The 24,338-nt window shown below is 49.7% G+C and overlaps 1 protein-coding gene across 1 annotated transcript; it reads left to right on the forward strand.

Annotated features, from left to right (window-relative positions):
• The first annotated feature begins 2,181 nt into the window (after window positions 1–2,181).
• On the forward strand, window positions 2,182–17,146 carry Ramp3 (receptor activity modifying protein 3). Its single transcript, XM_051200601.1, has 3 exons — window positions 2,182–2,309; window positions 14,477–14,609; window positions 16,162–17,146. Exons 1-3 carry the CDS (start codon window positions 2,255–2,257, stop codon window positions 16,415–16,417), a joined length of 444 nt encoding a protein of 147 aa, XP_051056558.1. The 5' UTR covers window positions 2,182–2,254; the 3' UTR covers window positions 16,418–17,146.
• The last annotated feature ends 7,192 nt before the right edge of the window (window positions 17,147–24,338 follow it).

The raw sequence follows: 24,338 nt of genomic DNA on the forward strand, positions 1-24,338 counted from the left end.
GCACTTCCTGCACAGGCCAAGGAAGAAACAACAGCTGCCCTGAGCTGGTGCCCACAGGTAGCTGGTGCTTGCTTAGGTGGCATCTCTGCAGGCCCACCTGAGCCATGTACTGGTCATTGTTGACCCACAGGCAAGCTGGTATGGAGTCTGTCTTCCTGCTTCAAGTCTCCGGGTTGTGGGACAATTAACCTAAACTTCCTGGTAAGTGTGGCCTGCTGGGATGTGGGGTGGTGTGTGTCTCTCTGGGTTAACCTGTTGGTCCTGATTAGTGCCTGTCCTCTTTGGCATAGGGGACAGGCTCACTGACCTTTGGGTGGGGGGCATGGGTGTTGACCCTTCTAGAACTGTCCTACACTCCCTCAGGCAGAAGCAGGATGACTAGTCAATCTTAATTTTAATTAAAGTTTGTTGTTGTTGTATTAAGCTCAGGTCTCCTAGTCTTTCTCCGTTAACTGGATTTTTCAAAATGTTATTATTTTTTTCTTTTTTTGAGACAGGTCTTGGCTGTACTAGAGCTCACTCTGTAGACAAGGCTGAACTCACAGACAACCACCTGCCTCTGCCTCCTGGGTGCTGGGATTAAACACCACCGACCTGCTACTTTAAGTTAATATTTTTTCATCTTAAAGACTTATTTAGTTTATGCGAATGGATGTGTACATTGTGCATGCAGCACCCTCAGAGGCCAGAGAGACAGAACTGGATTCCACCGAGCTGGCTACAGATGACCACCGCCTGCACTCTGGGAACCAAACCCAGGTCCTCTGAAAGTGACCTTAAGCCACTGAGCCATCTCTCCAGTCCCAAACCAGTTCAAGTTCTTTGTTTTTATTTTCATGTGTTGTCTCCTCGAATCAATCTGGTTTGGAGCAGAATCTTCTCAGTCAAAATTCACTGAAAGTTGTAAAGTGAGCCCTTCTAGGCCAGGAAAGGTCAGCTGGGCTCAGTGATGGGGGAAGTAGCTGCTGCCTAGAGAGGAGAGTGCTTGTCTAGGTGCTTCCCAGGTCTGTGCCTTAACTTTCCGACAGACCGGCATGGCTTCTCTAAGGGCTCAGTTCACCTGTGTCCCAGCACTGGGCAAGCAGGAAGCTGTTCTGGGGCTGAGAGTGACAAATGTGATCTGTTTTGGTTAAGTGACCTGTGGTGAGAGGAATTGCGGCCCTTTCTCTTCTTTGCATCGGATGCTTCCAGAAGCCAGGCCCTTGAGGGACTCCAGTTTGCTCCAGGGTTAGCTCTCTCTCTCTCTCTCTCTCTCTCTCTCTCTCTCTCTCTCTCTCTCTCTCTCTCTGTGTGTGTGTGTGTGTGTGTGTGCATTGCCCCCAGCCCAACGACAGCTCTTCACCGAGTCTAAAACTGCTGCCTCTCCTCAGTGTGGCTGGAGAATGAATGCTTCATACTGAATGCTTGCTCCTGCGTTTTATACCTCTTTAGTGCTGGGATTAAAGGCGTGGGTTACAATTCTCTTTTAGATTGATGCACTCTTGTGTAGATCTGGGTGGCTTTGGACTCACAGAGATTGGCCTGCCTCTTAATCCTGAGTCCTAGGATTAAAGCTTCTGGCTGCTGGGATTGAAGGTGTATATCACCACTGCCTGACCGCTGTAGCTTGAGGTTCACTTTGCTTTTCTGAATCCCCAGCCAAGCTTTAATAAATCATAAATAAACACATCCCTACACAGGGCTCTCAAACTTGTCTCTGCTTACATTTATGTGCTTCTCTTACAGGGGTCCCAGATGGACACTGGGCTCCTTCCTGCAAGGCTGAACCCCAAGTTTCTCCAAATCCAGCTTCTTCCTGCAAGGCTGAATCCCAAGTTTCTCCAAATCCAGCTTCTTGTCTATCTTCTTCCTGTCCCCTGCCCCATCAACCTGTATGTACTGCATCCCATCATTTTCCCAGCTTGCTCCCCAGTTTGACTCTAAGGTCTGAATCTAGTTCACCCCCAGACTAAACTGCAGTCTTCTGGTCAGAACCCCTTCCTAGTCCCGTCACCCCGGACTCGGTCTCCCATCCGGACTCACTCTATCTTCCTCTGTTCCAGTACAGACCCCAGGAGCCTCACAGGCATCTGTCCCCACCACCCGCCCCTCCACGGTAAGGCTGAGGATTCTGGGCTGAGCCTGGATTCTGAGGGAGTCAGGGGCGGGATGGAGGCGTGGCCTAGAATAGAGCTCTCGGCCCCGCCCCGCCCCGCTCCGCCCCATGCCTCCTACCTCTGTGTGCTGCTGCAAGCCCGGAACATCCTAGTTGGCTATGGAGACCCCCGCGCGGCCGCTGCACCTTCTCCCCCTGTTACTGCTGCTTTGTGGTAAGGAGGCACTGGCTTGGGGGTACTCCATCCCTTCAGGGCCTTGGGACCCACAGGACTCTCATCTTCCCGCGTCGAGCCTAGGCTGCGCCGCCTTTTTAACCAGAGTTTGGAAAGGACGCACACTGAGTTCAGCTCAGCTCGCAGGTTTTGCTGAGGGTCCTCTTGACTCCTCCACCATTAGAGGAGCCGCCGAGGGAAAAGGACTTGGGCTGCAAGGGACGCATAAGGTCCCCTGCGGGGCTGTGATGTCCAGGTGCCTAGGGAAGGGTCTCAGGTGAGGTCTCCCATCCTGCCCTGCGCACATGACACACAGGTGCTGGTGGCTAGAATTCCTAATTCTTTTCCAGGGAGAAACAAGGGCTCAGGGAGAAACATTGCTCTCACAAAGTAGAAATGGGATAACTATCAAGCTTGTTTTGAAAGGGGTGGGAAGGGCATAAAGTTGGTAGGGAGACATGTTGAGGGAGCCTGTGGGGAGCTTGATGGAGGAAGGAGGGTGGGTATGATCAAAATGCATTGGATATATATATATATGTATATATATATATATACATATATATATATCCATATGTATGTGTATGTGTATGTATATGTATATACACACACACATATAAAAATCAAAGAATAAGAATATTATTAAAATACTAAAAAAAGAAAAACAATGAAGTATTTTACTGAAGAAATTACCCAAGGATAAATAAGAAGGTACATTTTGCCAGGTGGTGGTGGTACACACCTTTAATTCCAGAACTTGGGAGGCAGAGGCAGGTGGATCTCTGTGAGGCCAGCCTGGTCTACAGAGTGAGTTCCAGGACAGCCAGCGCTAACAAGGAAACCCTGTCTTAAAACAACAGCAACAACAACAACAACAACAAAGAGGGTATGTATGTGTGTATGCTTGTGTGCACACATGTATGTATGTGTCTGTACCCTGAGTGTGCATGATTGTGTTTGTGTGCCTTTGGGCGTGTGTGTGTGTATGTGTGTGTGTGTGTGTGTGTGTGTGTGTGTGTGCCTTTGTGAGGACTTCGGTGGGAGAGTTTGTCAAGGTCTGAAGCTGCTGGGCAAGGCCAGTGCCTGGCTAAAGCTGTGAGGAAAGCTGTTGGCAGGAGGGTGTGTGGGGTCTGTCTCCAGGGCTACGGCCCTTGGGTCCTTTAGGATGTTTTCCTTCCCCCTCTGGCTCATCCTCCTTGGCTGTAAGATGAAGATGGACTTGTTTGCAGTATCACCCTCAGCATTGGTGACTTGGGATGTGGTCTGGGAGTTGGGACAACGATGGGGCAGACTCAACAATTAGTTCTCTTCCCTTGAAGAGGCCTTTGGGTACAGAGTGGGGCTGTTTCATGCTTTAGAATGGGTGCTTAGGCTGCGGTGGAGTTTCATGTTAAGGGCTGGGACTATGGTCTATTCCAGAAGTCAGTGTGCTGTTCTGGGGTTTCGGCAACCTCCGATGCAAGGCTCCTCTGATGGGGATTTTGGTGTCTAAGGGAAAGAAGATCCTGAGTTTATTTGGAAGGAAACTGTGTTTCTTCTGATCGCTTCCAGTGTGGGACTGAGAAGTACCATAGCCAGAAGTCATATGAAACCCTCATTAGTTGTCCTGGTCTCCTAGGGTCACTGTCCCCAAGGGCCACCTTCCTATCCTACTTTGTCCCCACTGTCTTCCTCACCCAGGGGCCAGGCAGGACAGGTTTAGCCTCCTCACAGACTTTAACTAGTGTGAGTCTGGCCAGACCAAGAGTCCAAGGTGACACGTGTACTGTCACATACAGTGAGGCCAAGGTGAGGGTCTGAGCCACTCCCTTCTGGAAGGGAGTAGCTGAGCTTTCTGGCTCCTGGGAACACTGGCTATCTGTGCTCTGCTGACACCATGATGTCTGGCACTGTCATTGGGCTGTAGAGTCAGGGTCTGGTCAGGACAGGGCAGCATCAGGAGAACCACAGTTTCCAAACGAAAAACCCGAGCCTGTGGGGTTTCCTTGAAATTCTAAAGCACCTTATAGGGAACCTTCCAGCAGGTGTCCACTTATTGGCTCTAGGCCTCAGTCTCCCTAACCACAGCATGGGAGCAGTGCTGTGTTGGTTGAATTGACTCAGGCCAGTCGCTACGTGCTGTGGAGTTAAAATGCAGAGGATGTGCCTGGTGCACATGCTCTCACGGCACTGTGACAGAGATACCCCGTGATCTGTGTGCACACGTGTGCATGTCCATGAGTGTGAACGTGGTTCCACATTTCTTCCTTCCTTCCTTCCTTCCTTCCTTCCTTCCTTTCTTTCTTTCTTTCTTTCTTTCTTTCTTTCTTTCTTTCTTTCTTTCCAATGTCTTTATTGGCTCATTCCTTTTTAAACTTGATGTGTATTGACGTGAAGGTGTCAGATCTCCTGGAACTGGAATTACAGACACTTGTGAACTACTATGTGGGTGCTGGGATTTGGACCCAGGTCCTCTGGAAGAGCAGCCTCTCTCCAGCCCTCAGTGACACAATTTTTCCATGAGTTGTAGTAATGATGCCCTGCTAGTGTGTCACCTGTCACACTGATCTTGAGCTGAGTAGGTGGCAAGCAAGCAGTGCTAGCGACTTGAAGGAGGTGGTTTGTTAAACACAGCCATAGAATTTGTAGCACTGGAGCTGCCTTGGAGGTCATTTGGCCCTCTCCCGTTAGAGATAAGGGAATGGAGACAGAGGGATAGGGGACAGAATTGCCCAGAAAGTGCAGACACCCCCCCCCCCCAAGTGTGGCCTTTGGGTCCCAGTCTGGCTCACTCATGGAGGATAAGAGTGCTTGGTTTCATTTCCCGATGACTGGCAACAAAAGACCTTTCTCTAGGAAATGCATCTGTTTGGCTATTTATCATCTCTCAGCATCTGGAAGTCACCGAGACAAAAGACGCACAGGCCTAAGTGTTCTTTGGTTCTGAATGGAACCATCCAGAATGGATTTCTACTTTGATTCAGTTCCCAAGAGCTTTACAGATCTGCCGGTGGTTTGAGTGGCACTGGCCCATTTTCAGGGTATCCCAGGGGTTGTGCCTGTGATTCACAGGTGCCTGTCTAGGGTGGGTCCAGAGCACTTTCACAGTATTCCTGAGGTGGGGAGTTATGTCAGCAGGTCTGCCTGAGGGTGACATGCAGTCCTCTGTGACATTTCACAACTACATGGGACAGGGTCTTGCTGCGTCATGTTCAGAGGGGTTCAAGGACAAACAAGGATTTGGGAACAGGCAAAGATTCTAGAGTTCACAGTAATTCTGGGGGTATTTGGAGACCCTGGGATTTTCAGAGATCTGGGGCACATGGAGATTTTGGGGTGTGTGGAGGTTCCGGAGCATGTGAGTGTTATGAACCATAGAGATTCTGGGGTGCAGAGAGGCCAAGGACACACAGGTTCTGGTTGTGTGGCATTTCTGGGGTACATAGAAATTCTGAGATAGGTAAAGCTAGAACATGTGGAAAACTGGGGTGCACAGAGATTCAAGGCAGAGCTGGGAGAGAGGTGCTGTAGGAGACTCTCCACTCCTTCTGTCTGGGGGTTGGGTCTGCTTGGCTGAGTGTGGTAGAGCCCCAGAGGAAGGGCTGAACAAGCCTGTTCTGACCAGACATGGTGTGTGTGTGTATGTGTGTGTGTGTGTGTGTGTATATATGTATATATGTGTGTGTGTGCTTATGTATGTATGTATATATGTGTGTGTGTTTGTATATGTATGTATATATGTGTGTTTGTGTGTGTATGTATATGTGCATGTATGTGTATATGTGTGTGTATTTGTGTGTTTGTGTGTATATGTGTGTGTGTGTGTATGTGTGTGTATTTGTGTGTATGTGTGTGTGTATATGTGTGTGTGTATTTGTGTGTGTATGTGTGTGTATTTGTGTGTATGTGTGTGTATATGTGTGTGTGTTTGTGTGTGTATACGTGTGTGTGTATGTGTGTGTATGTATACGTGTGTATGTGTGTGTGTGTGTGTGTGTGTGTGTGTGTGTGTGTATGATGGATGGGAAGGAAATCTGTCACCTTTCACCTGCCTCCTAGGATTCTGATTCACTCTAACTTCCAGGGTGAAGAGAAGGAAGGAAGCAGGGAAAGAGAAGAGGACCAAGGGGCAGAAGAGAAGGTTGGGGAGGAGGTTGGGGAGAGGGAGAGAGGAGGAGGACTTGGTGGTCTGACAGCTGGTCCTCAGGGCAGACTGAGGGGGCTGTGTTGTGTTCAGGTCTAGGAGGGCCAAGAGAGGCATGTGGGTTACCAGAGCATGTGGCTAGTGGGGCTTGCATGGCTGGCATCTATTCAGCTCTTGTGTGGAGGTCAGCACCTGTGTTAATGCACTGAGAGGATCCCACCAGGGATTGATAACGCCAGATCCAGGAGTAAGACTGGCGCTGGATGTGGTTAGTAAGCATCAAGGGGATTTTCAGAGTCCAGGGCTGGGAGCCTGTCTGTGAGATGCAGGATGGAACAAGGGGACCTGAGGGAGAGAGGAGCATGGTGTGTTCACCATCTCCTGTGGACACGCGGTCCCTGAGGGCCTGCCCTGTCATGGAGCAGGGCAGCTTTCATAGCTTTGTACTGTCAGGCTTGGCACGTGCAGCCGAGCAGGAGAGAGATGGCATCTTAGATGTCCCTAGAACAGGCGCTCACTCTGCGTTTGGTCCTAGATAAGTCGCTTTACTTGTAGGCCTTGGTCTCTCCATCATCTAACTGGAGGGGGCGGAGGAATGGTGCTTTTTTGAGATCAATAGACCGAGGAAGGTGGAGAATGGGGGGTTGAGGTGGGGAACTGGCGTCTGGTTCAGAGACACTGAGGCTCAGTGACCAAGTGTGTCAAGACCTAAGTGAACAGGCAGGGTTGCTGCCTGCTGCTTTATGCCTTACTCCTACAGCCTGGTCCTCAGACCTACAGATGGGCATCTTCTGGGGCTTGTCAGAGGTGAAAGTCTGATCCAAGAGTGTTGGAGGGGAATGGGTACTGCATGAGGCCTCTGGGCAATGGGCCTGTACACCTGAGTGCACATGCTTTGTCTACTGTTCATTCTCAGCCTGGTGTGTACACCGGAGCAGACACACAGCATTTTAGCAAACTGGGACTCCCGGGTCCTCACCTCACGCATGCAGTAGGCCTGGGCTGTGGCCTGGGTGAGCTTAGTGTGCTCAGTCAGCTGTTTTGTTCTATATAATGTGTTTACCCTGAGAGATAGAATTATCTAGAAGGGTTGGGCTTTAGCCTCTGTTTTTATGAGTGGCTCATGATGGTGCCCCCCCCCCCACAGGGAGGAATGTCTTTGCCTTGCCTTCAAAGGGTCTTATGTGATGGCTAATCTTGGTGTCAGCTTGACACACCTGGGAAGAAGGAACTCAACTGAGGAACTACTTCCATCAGATGGGCCTGTGGGCACATCTGTGGGGCACTTTCTTGCTTGCTAATTGATGTAGGAGGCCCTCACCCACAGTGAGCAGTGCCACCCTTAGGCAGGTGGGCCTGGGTTGTACTAAAGAGGTGGTTTAGCAAGTGGGGGAAGCTAGCCGTTGGCAGCTTTCCTCCATGGTTTCTGCGTCCAGGCTCCTTCCTGCCCAGGCTTCCCTTGATGACGAACCTGTGAGTTAACACAAACCATCCCCTCCTCTAAGTTGGTTTTGGACAGTGTTAATCACAGCAATAGATAAGCAAACGTAGACCCCTTGCAGTAATTGTTTCTGTTAAGCACCTCAGCCCCTAGAGCTCTCAAGGAGAACTTGGTACCAGCACCTAAGACACACAGAGCACACATACGTGAAGGGGAGCACCGTGCAGCCTCGGGACCCCAGAGGGGTGACTTGTGGTTAGGGGTAGCTGGAGGCATGGGAACAGAGATGGATAGGAAGCTGGGCCCCAGATTTATTTATTATGTGTATAGTATTTTGCCTGCATGTATATCCGCAGGCCACATCTCATTACAGATGGTTGAGCCACCATGTGGTTGCTGGGAATTGAACTCAGGACCTTTGGAAGAGCAGTCAGTACTCTTAACCTCTGAGCCATCTCTCCAGCCCCAGTGGCATCAAGTCTTAAAGGAGATTTTGTAAGTGGACATCCATGAAAACATCAGAATTTCTGAAAAATCTTCCTGATTTTTTTCCCCTCCCAAATCTATTTGTGGGACCAGAGATAATGACTCAGCAGTTAAAAGTTAGGAGTGCTTTCTGCTCCTCTAGAGGACCCGAATTCCATTTCCAGCACCCACATTGAGACAGCTCACAATCCCTGGAGTTCCAGCTTCAGGGGGTTTGAGACCTACTTTTGGCCTCTGAGGGTGCCTAGACACATGCAGCATGCACGCGCGCGCGCGCACACACACACACACATACACACACACACACACACACACACACACGAGTAAATTAAAATCTTTATAAAAATTGATTTTTTTCTTTAAATTACTAAGAGGAAAAGCACCAGATTTTCCTAACCACAATTGTGGATTTGTTATTTTTGCCTTGCCCCTCTTACCAGTTTTAGTGTGTCTATGTTAGTAAACCGAGAATGCTTCAGATTGTTGGATCCACTTGTTGACTTGAGCCCTTTATTGTCTTGTGACAAGACACTATGACATAAAGCTCTTGGGGGGAAGGAAGGGTTTGTATGTCTTCCTTGTCTCTATCATAGTCCATCATGAAGGGAAGTCAGGACAGGAACCTGGAGGCAGGAGCTGAGGCAGAGACCATGGAGGGATGCTGCTTACTGGCTTGCTCTCTTTCTCAGTTTGTTATCTTATATAACCCATGACCACCTCCTTCCCAGGGTGATGTCATCCACAGTGGGCTGAGCCCTCCCACATCAATAATCAATCAAGAAAATGCCGGCCAGATTTGCCTGCACACCATCTAATGGACAATTTTCTCAGTTATGTTTTCCTCTTCACAGATTACCTTGGCTTGTGTCAAGTGACAAAAACCAAAACAACAAAACCCAACCTGGATAGTTGTTAAAGGTCCTCTTTAATTTCTGGAGATACATTTTGTTACAAAGTATACCTTATCCAATAGAATTCTAGACCTGGAATTACAGAGGGTTGGGCCATAGGAATTGAACCTGGGGCCTTTGGAAGAGCAGGACTAAGCCATCTCTCCAGTCCTCTACCATGTCTGAGACATGGTCTCTCACTGAAACCAGAAATAACCATTTTCTAGACCGGTTGGCCAGCCATGTCCAGAAATTTCCTAGCTGTAGTGCTAGGGTTACAGGTACACAATACCATGCCAAGCTTTTCAATTAAATTTTATTTTTTTTAAGATAGGCTCTCTCTACATAACTCTGGCAGTCCTAGAACTCACTCTGTAGACCAGACTGGCCTTGAACTCCAGAGATCTGCCTGTCTTTGTCTCCCAAGTGCTGGGATCAGAGGCATGTTCCACTGCACCTGGCTTCCCATGCCAGACTTCTATGTGGGTGCTGAGGACCCACACTCAGATCCTCATGTTTGCATGCCAGATTTTCCACCAGCTGAACCATCTCCCCTGTCCTACATTTCTTTCTTTTTTCTCTTTTCCTTTCATGTGTGTGCACGTGCACATGCGCGCGTGCTTTTGCGCATGCCCACACATGCACAGGGACATATGGAAGTTAGAGGTTAATGTGGGAGTTGTCTTCCTTGATTGCTTCTCTGCCTTACTTTTTGAGAAAGACTCTCTCCTTGAACCAATTAGGGAGGCTGACTGGCTGGCAAGGCTGAGGGATCTTCCTGTGTCCACTTCCCCACGCGCCTGGGCACATGCTACTGTGATGCTTTGCTTTGTATTTTTAAAAGATTTACCTTGTATGTATGTGTACATATGTGTATGTATGTGCGTGTATGTGAAGAAGGCATTGCAATGGCAGGAGCTGGAGTTGCAGGCAGTTGTGAGCTGCCTGACGTAGGTGCTGAGAACTGAACTCAGTGAACTCAGGCCCTTTGCAAGAGCAGCACGTGCTTCTAACTGTTGAGCTGTTGAACCATCTCTCCAGCCACCTGCTTTTTTTTTTTTTTTTTTTTTTTTTTTTAAATTGAAGTTGGTGCTGAGGGTCTGAGGATCTCCATAAGCACAGTACTGAGCCATCTTCCCAGCCTGGTTTTGGCTGGCCTTATACTCTCTATGCAGCTGGAGATGATGACTTTGAGCCCCAATCTTCCTGCCTCTTCCTTGCAAGTGCTGAGATTATAGCTGTGTCCCACCACACCCCACTGCCACTTTGTTGAGCTTGAAGGTCAGTTTATCAGTTACTGCAAGGGACTTGTGTGATCTCCATCGTAATTGCATTGGGTCTATCGAGCATTTTAGATAACTGAATTAGTCAGGGCTCTCAAGAGGAAGAGATTGTATGAATATATATTAAGTTGGTTGAATATATATTAAAGGGGAGATTTATTAGATTGGCTTATAAGATAAGGTCTGGGCAGTCCAACCGTCGACGCTGGAGATGCTGAGAACCGAGCAGCTGCTCCGTGTGTGAAGTTAGACAGCTCAGCACTCCCAGTCTGGCACTGGTGATTCCCGGAGAGCCATTGGTTTTCAGTTCATGTTAGAAGGCTGAGGAACCTGAGTTCTGATGGCAGGAGTGACGGGGTGGTGGTAGACTAGTGAGAGGCAAAGGCAAGCAAGCAAAAAGCAAACCGCTCCTTTCCTAGGATTTCCTTTGTCTGGTCCATCACCAGAAAGGTGCCACTCACGTGGAAGGTGGGTGCTCTCATTTCAGTTAACATGAAAAGAAAATCATCTCAAGTGTGCCCAGAGGCTTTTCTCATGCAGCCATGACAGTAGTTGCCATCTTGATGTTTGGTTGTGAACCGAGGCTTCACCAGCCGAACCATCTCTTTAGTCCAATATTAACATCTTAATAATATTAAATTCTTAAATTGATGAACATGGGTTACCTTTCCATTTATATAGATCCTAAGTTTTATAATTTTCAGAGTACAGGTTTTTGGCCTTGATTAGTAAATTGAGTGCCAAGAATTTAGTTCTTTTTGACCATATTATTATCAAAATTCTATCCTTTATTTTTGGATTTTTTATTAATACATTTAAAAGATCTATTGTTATTTTTATGTGTATGCATGTTTTGTCTGTATGTGTATGTGTGCACCATATGCAGATAATGATACCCAGAAGAGGGTGTTGGATTTCCTGGAACTGGAGTTACAGATGGTTGTGAGCCACCATGCAGGTGCTGGGCACCAAACCTGGGTCTTCTGCAAGAGCAGCAAGCACTCTTAACTGCTGAGCTGTTGTTCCAGCCCAAACTGTTGTGCTGGCTTGTCCCTGTTTCTTTGCAGAGCCGGTGGAGTCACACTTTCAGTTCTGGTATGGCTCCTTTGGAGCTTCCGTGTATAAGATCATGACATTTGTGAGTACAGATACTTTCCGGTCTTCCTTTCCAATCTGAGTCTTTTGTTTCTTTCCTGCCCACTGCTCTGGGTTGTATTTCTAGTTCTGTGTTGAATAGAAGTGCTAAAAACAGACATCCTTGTTTTGCACTGGTCTTAGGAGAAAATGTCTCAGTCCTTTACCACTGAGGTGGTATCAATGCTGAGATTTTCCTGTATGGCCTTTATTGTCCTATGGGTGTTCTCTCTTTCAGTTTTTTTTAATTGCAAAAAAACCATTTTATTTTTCCACATGCTTTTTCTGAGTCACATGGTCCCCTCATACTCCCTCTTGGCAGCATGGCCCACTGCACTGATATCTGTGTTGAGCCATCTTTGCATTTCTAGAAAATTCCCCTAGCCGTGATGTGCATTCATTTTTGTGTGTTGCTAATGCATATCTAAAGTTTTTGCATCTGTACTCCTAAGAGGTGTTGCTTTCTTCCTAGGAATGACTTTGGCTTTTGCTCTCAAGGTAAAACTGGCCTCACAGAATGAGTAAGGAAGTAGACAAGTCAGGATTTCTGTTCTAGTATCTGAAGAGTTTGTGGATGATTTCTGTTAATTCTCTAAACACTTGGTAGACTGCCAGTTCAGCTTTCTGGGCCTGGGTTATTTTTACAGGAGGTTTAGTTCTTTTCAGAGTTCCCTTTTCTTCTGGAGTGAATTTCAGTGTCCTACAGCTGTCACTAAGAATCATAAACCAAATGACTGGAAACAATGGAGGTTTCTCTTAATTCTGTAACTCAGTGGGGACATACTCTTTCATTGCCTCTGCCTGGCTTCTGATGGCCCCCAGCCTTCCTGCCTCTGTGGTGGCATTATTCTGATCTTTGCCTTTGCCATCATATGACCCACCTGTGTTTGTCACTGTGCCCCAGTGTCGCCTTTTTTGTGCGAGTACCCGCTCATATGGAGCAGGGCCCACCCAAATGGACTCATTATATATACATAAACACTTCTGCAAAGATCCTATTTTCCAAATAAGCCACATTCAGCATAGCCACGACTCCCCTGAGGGGACACAATGTAACCCACAACACTGTCTTACTAGGAGTCTTCTCATTCCGTCTCTTATCGCAAGGATGTTCATAGTATTTGCTTGTGATCATTTTTGTTTAGGAAGGTGGGTGCACCTTCCGATGATGTACCTGTGCCTTCTTTCATCATCTTTCTTCTGTTCTCAGCATCCAGCACAGTTCTCCACACTGGATGTAAGTGCTCGTGGTCTTTTGCTGAACTCGTGAGTGAGGGGTCTGGAGAGATGGCTCAGCAGTTAAGAGCCCTGGCTGCTGTTGCAGAGGATCTCTCTGTCCAGTTCCCAGCAGCCATGTGGTGGCTCACAGTCTGTACCTCCAGTTCCAGAAGTTCTGATACTTTTTCTTCTGGCCTTTGTGGGCATAGAGACAGCACATTCAGGCAAAACACACACACACACACACACACACACACACACACGTACACACCCCACACAGACTCACAGATATACAACAGACACACACACACATAGACATACACATTCCACATAGTCACACAGACAGACAAACCACACACAAACCCACAGACATATACCACACAAGCACACACATACACTACACACGCACACATACACAGACACACACACACATAGACACACACATACACACACCACATAGTCACACAGACATACACACACACACACAGACAAACCACACACAGATCCACAGACACATCCCACACAAGCACACACATACACTACACACACACACACACACACACAGACACACACACACACATGCCCCACCCCAGGATGTAGACAGCAGGATTGTCTGTTCAAAACATCACACACACCACACACAGACTCACGACACACATCACACAGACATAGACATACACATAGACAAACCACACACAGACTCCCCCACACAGACATAGACATACACACAAACACACACACACACCACACATGCAGACCCACAGACACATGCATACATATAAACACATAGACACACCCCACACAGATGCACACATACACAGACATACATCCCACATAGATACACACACACACCCTACACAGACACACAAATACATAAACAGACACACATACACACAGAGTAGGTCTGTAAACTGCCTCCCCCCCACTCTGTTCTGGACACAGCAGGGTTGTACGCGTCAGTATGCAGTTGGCAGGGATCTGTACACCCACCTACCAAGCCACACAGAACTGTGTTTCCCTTGATTATATGATGAGAACAGAATAAGGGGTGGGTAAGGAAGTTTAGAAGCAGTGTAGTTATGCCATTTGGAAATAGGATGGCCATGGCATGGAGTGAGTTCTGGAGAACAAGATGGCATTGCTTGGTGGGGAGGAAGGCATTTCTGGTCCTATTAGGAACGTGCATATAGAATGAAGGTGGGAGGTAGAGGGGATGATATGGTGAACTCCTGGGGTGACAGTCAGTAGCAGGCCTGAGAATTCCATGACTCTCATTGCTGGGAACATGCGTCTCCATGGGGCCTCAGCCTCAGGAGTCCCAGGACTGGGGGGCCCATACCAGCTCAGAGCCTTTCCCAGGACTGTTGCAGGCACCCTGGGCCACTGAGCTGGAGCTGGAGGCTCTTGGATATGCTTAGGATGCCCCGAGGATTCTGACCCAGGGCTTCCCCATGGCTCCCCCTCCTTGTGCCACTGCAGTGGTCAAGCGGAGAAATCCTGCTTTACCCGGGGTCAGGTTGAGGGTCGGCAGGAGGGGCTGTGCTTGCTTGTCAGAGTTCCCTGGACTTCCCCGCTCTCACATTTGTTCCCCCTAGGTGAGTGTGCCCAAGTGTGCGGCTGCAATGAGACGGGGATGCTGGAGAGGTTGCCCCGCTGTGGGCAAGCCTTCGCTGACATGATGCAGAAGGTGGACGTCTGGAAGTGGTGCAACCTGTCCGAGTTCATCGTGTGAGTGCCCTCTGGCCGTGGGACCCAGGCATGCTGCCCTTGCACTCTGCCTAGCCTTGCCCTTCGGCCCCTCCCATACTTCTGCTCACGGTCCTAGGCACACCCACCCACAGCCCTCCCACACTCCCCACCTAGCTTTGCCTACACACTGCCCTGGGCTGTAGGGGCTTCTGGGGTTTGCCTGGCTTAGCCTCATGGAGCCGTGAGGACAATTGTGGGTGGTATTTCTGGGCAGTTCAGTGGAAAGGCCTTGGAAACATGGAGGCCATAGCATGTGGTTCTCGACACACATAGAGATGAGGGGGCCTTCTGAGGCAACAGGTTTTTTTTCTGGGGTGTTTGTGACTTCCTGGGCATCTCCAGGGCTGCATCAAGAGTGCAGCCCAGTGGGGCCTTCTGGTTCTCCAAGGTAAAAGTTACCTTGGAGGCCACAGGCATGTGGTTTGGGCTTTGGTTTGGGTAGTGTGAGTCAGAATCCGGTTTGAATGAGTGGACTCCAGGACCCTACCCAGGAGGAGTAGACACAGAGGCCTGGGGTCCCATAGTCCACTTCTGCCCCTTTTCATCCTTATTCTGATGCTTCTGGCAATTCAGATGGCAGTGATGTTTTTTTGAAGCAGCCTGTTGGAAGTAGCTCCTTCCCGTCAATGGGCAAGCTTCCTGCAACAGCACAGGAAGGAGGAGGTGGGCCCTTGCCCTGACCCCGTGGGAAGCTGGGCCAGGATCCTCTTTCCCCTGTGTTTGTCTTTAATCTAAACAGGCCTGGGATAGTGCTGTCCTGGGGAGAGATGCTGGCTTTGGGCAGACATCCATCCTCTCGGTTTCCTCCTGAACTTCTTAGCTGACCTTGGTCTCAAAGACCCCAATAGCAGGGAGGTCACCACCTCCAGACACTGCCCACTGCATCCTAGACTAGGGCCTATTGGACATTCTTTTCATACATGAGGCTGAACTCTGGTTCTTGGTAGTGGCAGCCCTTGGGCAGCCTACAGAACCAGCGAAAGTCTGGTTAGATGAGACCCGGCTCAGGATGTTCTCTGGGCAGGTCCCTTGCATCCTGTCAGATGGGGCAGAGGGGCAACTTTGCAGTAGCAGACAGGCAGAGGCTGGGCCTCATAGGTCTACCTGGCGTGTGAGAACGGATTGATTTGGTTGGGCGGAAGCTGGCCCCGGCCTCAGGCAGACTTTCTCAGGCCTCCAGGATGCTCTGATGGTGAGGGTCTTACAAGTCCTTGTGGCTGTGGGCCTGTGCTCCATATCTTTTGGGGACACTTGTATAGTGCTGGGGAGGTCAGTTGCTGAACAGACATTGTGGGCCCTGGGAGCTTACAGCTTCAGGGCTTCTGATCATGGTCATAGATGTAGGGAAATGACATGGAGAGAAGGCCATGGGTACAGATGACCCAGTTGGAAGTGACTTCTCAGGTCACAGTTTTGGTAGGTGGCCAAGTGGGACTGAGCCCAGACCATTCCCTGATTGTCTGTTGGGTCCGGGGCAGGGCAGGTGTGAGCGGTGTTGGGAGAGTTCTAGACTTACCTTCTGCCTCTGCAGGTACTATGAGAGCTTCACGAACTGCACGGAAGTGGAGACCAACACCGTGGGCTGCTACTGGCCCAACCCGCTGGCTCAGAGCTTCATTACTGGTATCCACAGGCAGTTCTTCTCCAACTGCACTGTGGACAGGGCCCACTGGGAAGACCCCCCAGATGAAGTGCTCATCCCACTGATTGCAGTGCCTGTGCTGCTGACCGTCGCCATGGCTGGCCTGGTGGTGTGGCGCAGCAAGCGTACGGACCAGCTGCTGTGAGGGTCTGCCAGATGGAAGGCCGTGCCTGGCGAGCTGGCAGAGGGTTGCCCAGAGCTCTGAGAGCTGGTAGACACTTCCTCTGTTTGGTCTGCTTTGGCCATGCCCTACCCAGTCATGGCAGAATCCTCCTGCCCGGGCTGATGTGGCCCTTGCTGTCTAGCCTGCTGCCTGATAGAGCTCAGGCTGACCATACAAGTGGGCTAGTGGAAGGAAGTGACGAAGCTCAAGTTTGTGTACCGGATATGGAAGTCATTTGTTGCTGGGTCCCATAGCCCCCAGGCCAGTATCCTTAGTCTCTAGCCATTTCTTGGCAGAATCTTGTTTAGCTTCATCCCCAGCCAAGGTCCTGACCCATTTCTAGACCTGACCCTGACCCCTGCAGAGAGGGCACCCAAGGTCATTGGAGGGTGTGGAGCCCCTCCTGAGCCCTTCTGATGGGGTACATCTTCTGTTGGACATGAAGGACAGCCTGGGGACTGGGCAATGGAGACATTAGGAACGACATGTCACCTGCCTGTCTCCTGTCTGATCTGCCATGGTTCCATGTCCAATGTGGCCCAGGGATGGAGATTGGATAGTCCTTCAAAGTCTCCTGCCCTGTAGGTGAGGCCTGGACCTCCTTCTTGAGGGGGTTGCCTGGGAGGAAGACACACTCTGACAGAGTCTGTGCTCAAGTGTTCTGTCTGCTGATGTCTGTTCATTGTGATTAAAGAGTCTCCTTACATCTGGCCATTTCTTGTTTTATTTCAGGGGATTCAGGGTTAGTTAAAGGGTCTCTAAGGTGTTCAGATTAAAGTCATGGGACTGTGGCCACAGCAGAGGGCCTTGGATGGTCTGCTTCAGCAGCACCCTCTCTCCTTTCTTCCCTTTTCTGGTTTTGCCAGAGGTCTGTCCTGCTGTGGGTTTTGGGGAGGAGAGGCCCTGGCCAGATATGACCAGCCAGATGCTGGTCAGTAGGTGGTGCTGTACCATCTTCGGGCTTCATCTGTCTCCCAGCTGGAGAACTTGCGTTGTTGGGTATAGGCTGCTGCCATCACTGTCCTCTGGCTGAGTGTTTCCCTGCTATACTCAAGTCCCGGCCCTGGAGACCTCCTGGCGGATACCATGGGATTGCAGGTGTGGGTGCCTGACTGAGCATTTGCCACACACAGGATCTGGGGCCATTCCTTGTTTTTGAAGAAGGCCAGAGTGTGGAAGGTTGTCGTGTGAATGTGATCTAGCTTTGTGACTCCTGGTACACCTCCTGCCACCAGAGTAGCATCTCTGTGATAAGATGCCATCTATTGGATGAGATAACCTCATGGATCCTGTGGATTGGTTAGATGTCTACAGTGGCAGACCATCTTGTTCATGCATAGGGGGCACACAGAAGATTAGATGTGGGACATCACATGATGCTCTGGGAGGATTGGGGAGGGTACATCTCCGATGCTGTTTGTCTTGCTCCCCCAGATTGAGCAACCCTGAGGCATATTTTTGAAATGTGCTGAAGAAACTCCCTGCCCGCTCCCTTGGGGAAGCCACCTTCAGCCATATCCTGAGTTCCATAGACCAGGGATGCTGATAGCATCCCAGCAGGGGTGAGCCTGGAGTTACTTCCCAGCAGGGGTGAGCCTGGGCTACTTTCACTGGTCTCTCTAGCTTTTGGGTGCTACCAACCTACCTCCCATCCCTGTTTCTCTCAGCAACAGTGAGGTTTCTATCTTGGAGCTGAGTGGTGACAGTTCCTACCCGTGCTCAGAAGAGCCACCTATGGGAGTCCCTGAGAAGGGGCAGGGGAGGAGGAATAAATAGAGGTAAGTGCTGGGGCTTGGTGGCACACACCTTTAATTCTAGCCTAAAGACATTCAGATCTTTGTGAATTTGAGGGCAGCCTGGTCTACATAGCAAGTTCCAGACCCAGAGTTATATAGCGAGACCCTGTCTCAAAAGAACAAAACAACAGCAGCAGCAGCAGCAGCAGCAACAAAAGTCCCTGTGTCAGAGATGCCTGAAGGAGCAGAGCCCGAGCCACTGGGGAAGGTCTCAGGGTGTCGCCAGGTTGAAGCAGCTATGACAGTGGTGAGGGCCTGGACAGGGCAGCTCTAGGGCTTTTTACTCTAGGGCTTTGCTGCAGACCCGAAATCTCCTCACGGGAGGTGTGGGCACCAAGGCTGATTCAGAAGCCCATTCCCGCGGGATAAGGTGTCTGTCCCAGCAAACCCCTTGGGTCTGGGTAAGAGGCCAGTGGCCTTTCGGAGCAGTGACATGGGGAAGAAGGGACAAGATTGCTGGGGGAGGCCTGTGGGTGCCGAGGCAGGTAGGCTACTCAATGTCACGTCTAGGTCTGGCATCCGAGGGACTTAAAGTTACGATGGAGAATGGGGTGGGATCAGTGGCAGCAAAGGAAGCAGTGAGTGTTCCTGTGAGTTGTGTATGGGGCCAGGCTGATGCTTAGCAGTGTGGATGTCTTTTATACATGTATGTCTATGCAAAGTGTGCGTGTGTGTGTGTGTGTGTGTGTGTGTGTGTGTGTGTGTGTGTAGGTGAGGAGTTCCAGGGGAAAGCACATAGACCTTAGTTTTGTCAAACTGTGTCAGCCACTGTTGGCATGAGGGCAGTCCTGGGGGGAATAGAAATGTAGGGCCAAGTGGCTGGCTGTGGCTGTGCTGTGCTGTGGCTGTGGCTGAGGCTGTGACTGTGGCTGTGGCTGTGAATGTGGCTGTGACTGTGCTGTGGCTGTGGCTGTGACTGTGGATGTGATTGTGACTGTGGCTTTACTGTGACTGTGGTTATGGCTGTGGCTGTGACTGTGGCTGTAGCTGTGACTGTGGCTGTGACTGTGGCTGTGACTGTGGCTGTGACTGTGGCTGTGGCTGTGACTGTGGCTGTGGCTGTGACTGTGGCTGTAGCTGTGGCTGTGACTGTGGCTGTAGCTGTGGCTATGGCTGTGACTGTGGCTGTGGCTGTGACTGTGGCTGTAGCTGTGACTGTGGCTGTGGCTGTGGCTGTGACTGTGGCTGTAGCTGTGACTGTGACTGTGGCTGTGACTGTGGCTGTAGCTGTGACTGTGACTGTGGCTGTAGCTGTGACTGTGGCTGTAGCTGTGACTGTGGCTGTAGCTGTGACTGTGGCTGTAGCTGTGGCTGTGACTGTGGCTGTGGCTGTGGCTGTGGCTGTGACTGTGGCTGTGGCTGTGGCTGTGGCTGTGGCTGTGGCTGTGGCTGTGGCTGTGGCTGTGGCTGTGGCTGTGGCTGTGACTGTGCTGTGGCTTTACTGTGACTGTGTCTATGGCTGTGACTGTAACTGGCTGTAGCTGTGACTGTGGCTGTAGCTGTGACTGTGGCTGTGGCTGTGACTGTGGCTGTGACTGTGAATGTGGCTGTGACTGTGGCTGTGGTTGTGGTTGTGACTGTGGCTGTGGCTGTGGATGTGATTGTGACTGTGGCTTTACTGTGACTGTGGTTATGGCTGTGGCTGTGACTGTGGCTGTGGCTGTGGTTGTGGCTGTGGTTGTGGTTGTGGTTGTGACTGTGGCTGTAGCTGTGACTGTGACTGTGGCTGTAGCTGTGACTGTGGCTGTAGCTGTGACTGTGGCTGTGACTGTGGCTGTGGCTGTGACTGTGGCTGTGACTGTGACTGTGGCTGTGACTGTGACTGTGGCTGTGGCTGTGACTGTGGCTGTGACTGTGGCTGTGACTGTGGCTGTGAGAACTCAGGCAACCAGAGGAGCAGCTGTGTGGAATTGGGAGGGAGAGGACTGGCTCAGGCAGCCTGTGTCTGGAGGCTCAGCTGTTCTGAAACAGGCTTCCAAGACACACACCAAGGCCCAGTCTAAGGACATGGCAATGACACCTTCCACATGTTAATGACATCCTTGCTTATCACAGGGAGGCACTGGTTGATGAAATAAATTTTTTTTTGACAAATGGGATTTTATGCAATTTTATTATTCAACCCAATGGGAAACAGGTCTTTAAGAGACCTTGGGATTTCTTCTGTTACATATAAATCAAAAACGTGTAAAATAGCAGAGGATCCATTTCCAAAAAGATATGAAAAACTGTCCTCCAAAAATCATAAACGCCAATCATAAAAAGTATGTAAATTAATGAAGCCATTTAAAATCATTTGAAATTGTCCTAAGCCACATTATAAAGGAGGGGATGTTTGTTAAAGAGAATTTGCCAGATCTGAGTAAGGACAGGGAATCTGCACCACCCGAACTACGGTACCCAGCAAGGCTCCCTGATAGCCCGACCATATAAAGTGTCATTTACAAGGTGTGGGTCTCCAGGGACCACCTCCACTGCTGGCTCTGTGTTGCAGCTATTAAAGTCCCCTCAGGAGTGAGGTATCAGCTGCTGTGAGGTCCTAAAGGGAGAAATGCCCTTTGTCCAAACCTGCTGAGAGCCAGGCACAGGGAACCTCTGGAACTCTTGGTGCCCACTCTAGGGTGGCAGCCATGACTACTGAGGCTGGCTCAGATGATGAGCTGATCCCATGGATGCTTGAAGTGTGTCCAGAAACAGCAGTGAAGGCATACAGGGATGGGGTGGGGGGTCTGTATCTGTCTGGAGGGTATAGATGAATGCAGGGGTTGGTCAGAAGCTCAGACCAGCCACAGAAGTCATTGAGCAACCCTAGAAAGGTTGTATTCAGGGTACAGGGCCCACGTGGGCAGTGGTGAAGGGTCTGGAGTGGAGGACGGGGGCTGATGATGTGCTCTCTAATACCCATCTCCTCCTGGGATATACAGGGACTCCTTGAGGAGACAAGGTGGATGATCAACAGGGAGAGAAGTGTCCCTGGTACCAAGCGTCCTATGTCATGCTGACCCACCCTCCAGGGACTCCTAGGGAGCCTGGAACTAGGATGCTTCAGCCTTTCTTTTTAGAGTAGGTGGTCAAGTGGCCTGATAATGCTGGGATTCAACCATTCCTGCAGTCCTCTCTGATGGCATCCTTCTTCTGCCTGGCACTCTCAATGCCTTTTAATTTGAGAACTTTCACTCAGACTCTTGGCAAAGCAGCTCCTAGGGCTTAGGGGCCGTGGGCATACACCGAGGAGCTACCAGCCTGGCCGCAGTAACCTGGAGGATAGTCATGTTTTCCATAATTAGACTTTCTGATTTTGCTTTTTTCTGCCCTTGGCAGTGATGAGACATGGAACTCAGACATCTTTCTCTTATCACTAGGGGACCATGCCCCAGTCCACCTCTGCCCAGCACATTCCTTTGTCTCTTCCAGTAAGTGCATCACATCCCCAATCTGGGATGCAGAACCCAGGACTCAGGATGCCTCATCCTCTTCTTTCTCTTCCTTTCCTCTTATAACCCTCCTCTTTCTCTCTCTCTCTCTCTCTCTCTCTCTCTCTCTCTCTCTCTCTGTCTCCCTTCCTTCCTTCCTTCCTTCCTTCCTTCCTTCCTTCCTTCCTTCCTTCCTTCCTTTCTTTCTTTCTTTCTTTCTTTCTTTCATGGTGCTGGGGCTTGGACCCAGCACCTCATGTACGCCAGGCAAATGCTCTGCCACCAAGCCACATCCCACCCTTATTACTACTGTTGAAGTCTACTGAACCCACCCTGAGCTCCACCTTACCAAGAGCTTCATATTCACTTGGGAATTGATACACATGCAAACTTTTTGCATCTGGGGCTGTGTTGGATTGATATCTTTACCCACAGTCACACCCATCCCACCCAGTCCTACTTCATCCATCAACCTTTCCATGGATTCACCTCAAATCAAACAGCAGTGAACACTGCATGCATCCAGCCAGGAGGACCATTGTCCCCGCATCTTAGCATCTTAGTGTGTCTTCTCCCCGAGTATTTCAGTTTAACAGGCTGTGGAAGGGCTCCTGTCACACAGCTGTGCTAACTGCAGGTCAGGAGCAACAGAAACAGGACACAACGGCACTCTGCTTGCAGTCAGTGTTGATGCTGTGCTTGCAACCTGGTGGGTTCATGGGGGTCTCTTTGTCCTGGGGACTTGCTTTGCTGCAGGAGAACTATTTTAGCTGCACAATTGGAGGATGAGTTCTCAGTGAAGATATTAGCAACCCAATACCTGTTAGGTACAAGCAATCAAATGCCTGGGGAGTAGGTTTGTTTTCAGTTTTCTGGCAAACAGGCCTGGAGGGAGATGGGGTCCCTTGTCATTCTTGCTCCCAGGGCCTCCTTCTCAGAGCCTATGCTGGTGACAGATGAGACTGTTCCACAGAGAGGCAGGGGAAGGGGGTCCCACAGAGGTAGCTTGGGTCCACTCAGTATCCTTGACCACAGAGGCAGTTGTGCATCAGCCAGGTCTTCAGGGGAGGATGGAAATAGGAGCAGAGGACAGCTGCATGAGATGTCATGGCCCCAAAGGAGCTCTAGGGCTGGAACTGCTGAGATGTAAGGGGAAGCCAGCAGACTGTAATAATTCCGGATGGTTTAAGCAGATCTAATTCAGAAATCAAGAAATGAACTAAACATAAAGAATAAGGATGCACCTGTTTTCAGTAACAGTTACTAAGGTTGGTATTATATCTAGCTTTGATCATTCTATCCATCTATGCATCAGCCATCCATTCATTATCTTTCAGCTTCCCATTACAGCAACGAAATGCCTGAGCTAATCAATTTACAAAGAAGGAAGGTTTAAGTAGCTCATGTTTTCAGAACATGGTCATTTGTTTCAGTGGCAGCATAGTGCACCACGGCATGGCCGTGTGGCAGAAGCACTGGCAATAGGAAGGCAAGGAAGAAGGGGCCACGCCCTGGCAGCCCCTTTAAGGGCATGCCCCGGGCCATAGCTTGCTCATTGACTTCACCTTCTAAAGGACTGGTTGCGGATGGTTCTCTTGTTCCCATGGGTCGCTCCACCTTTCTCAGCCCCAAATAAACACACAGACTATATTAATGAAAAAACTGTTGGCTGGTGGCTAGGGCTTCTTACTGGCTAGCTCTGTCTTAATTATTAACCCATTTCTAGTAATATAAGTATTTCCACGCGGTCTTATCTTACTGGAGGAGGGTCAGGACTTGTTACTCCCTTGGTGGCCTACATGGTGACTGTTCTAGAGGGCCTTGTCTGCCCTAGCAGCATCCTATGTGAGGAGTGGACCCTGGGTGAGGACATGAAGCAGCGTGGGAGATTCTGAACCCCAGATCCTCTCCTTCTATTTGCTAAGGCCTTTCCTAAAATGGTGTCCTTTAGTCTGTAGGATTTCTTAAGAGGGATACTGAGGCAGGCTGGCACACAGTTTTCACAAGAGGCTTTGGCATGGAGGGAAGTGTCCAGTAGAGTGTTGGGTCTGTAGGTGTGTGTGTGTATGTGTGTCTGTCTGTCTGTCTGTGTGTGTGCCTGTGTGTCTGTGTGTGTCTGTATGTGTTGGGGAGGGGCCAGGTATGGGAACAGGATGGCGGCAGCATCTGCAGCCAGATATGAAAACATTTCCTGATAACAGTGAAGCTACCAAGGGAGAAATGTGGCAAACAATAGCAAATCCTTCCTGAGTGCCTGCTGCCGTCCAGGAGCCATGGCTGAGACTTCCACATCCTGTGATCGCACAGGACCTCACCCTCTTCGGTGGATGCTCTTTCCTGCTCTTTCACAGGGGAGGAAACTCAGGCCCTGGCATGAGGCCCAGCACCACACTACCATTAACCCTGGGGAGAATGTTAGAACACTGCCCTGAACAGCTAGACCAAGCCTCACAGCCCGAATCAGGCCAGGCAGCTATTTTTTTTTTGTACATTAGCATTTAAAACATTTAAAGTCAACAAAACCACATAAAGGATCTGTGGACACCCTGTGTATTTCCCATGAGTGTGGCTCATACTTTTATATTTCTTTACTTTCCCCCTTAAAGACTTTATTATTATTATTTTTGAATACAAGTAACAAGATTTATTCCAGACAACTGTAAATCATCCAAGGATACATTCACCTATGACCAA

This window comes from Phodopus roborovskii, unplaced genomic scaffold (assembly GCF_943737965.1).
Source record: "Phodopus roborovskii unplaced genomic scaffold, PHOROB, whole genome shotgun sequence".
NCBI classification, from domain to species: Eukaryota; Metazoa; Chordata; class Mammalia; order Rodentia; family Cricetidae; genus Phodopus; species Phodopus roborovskii.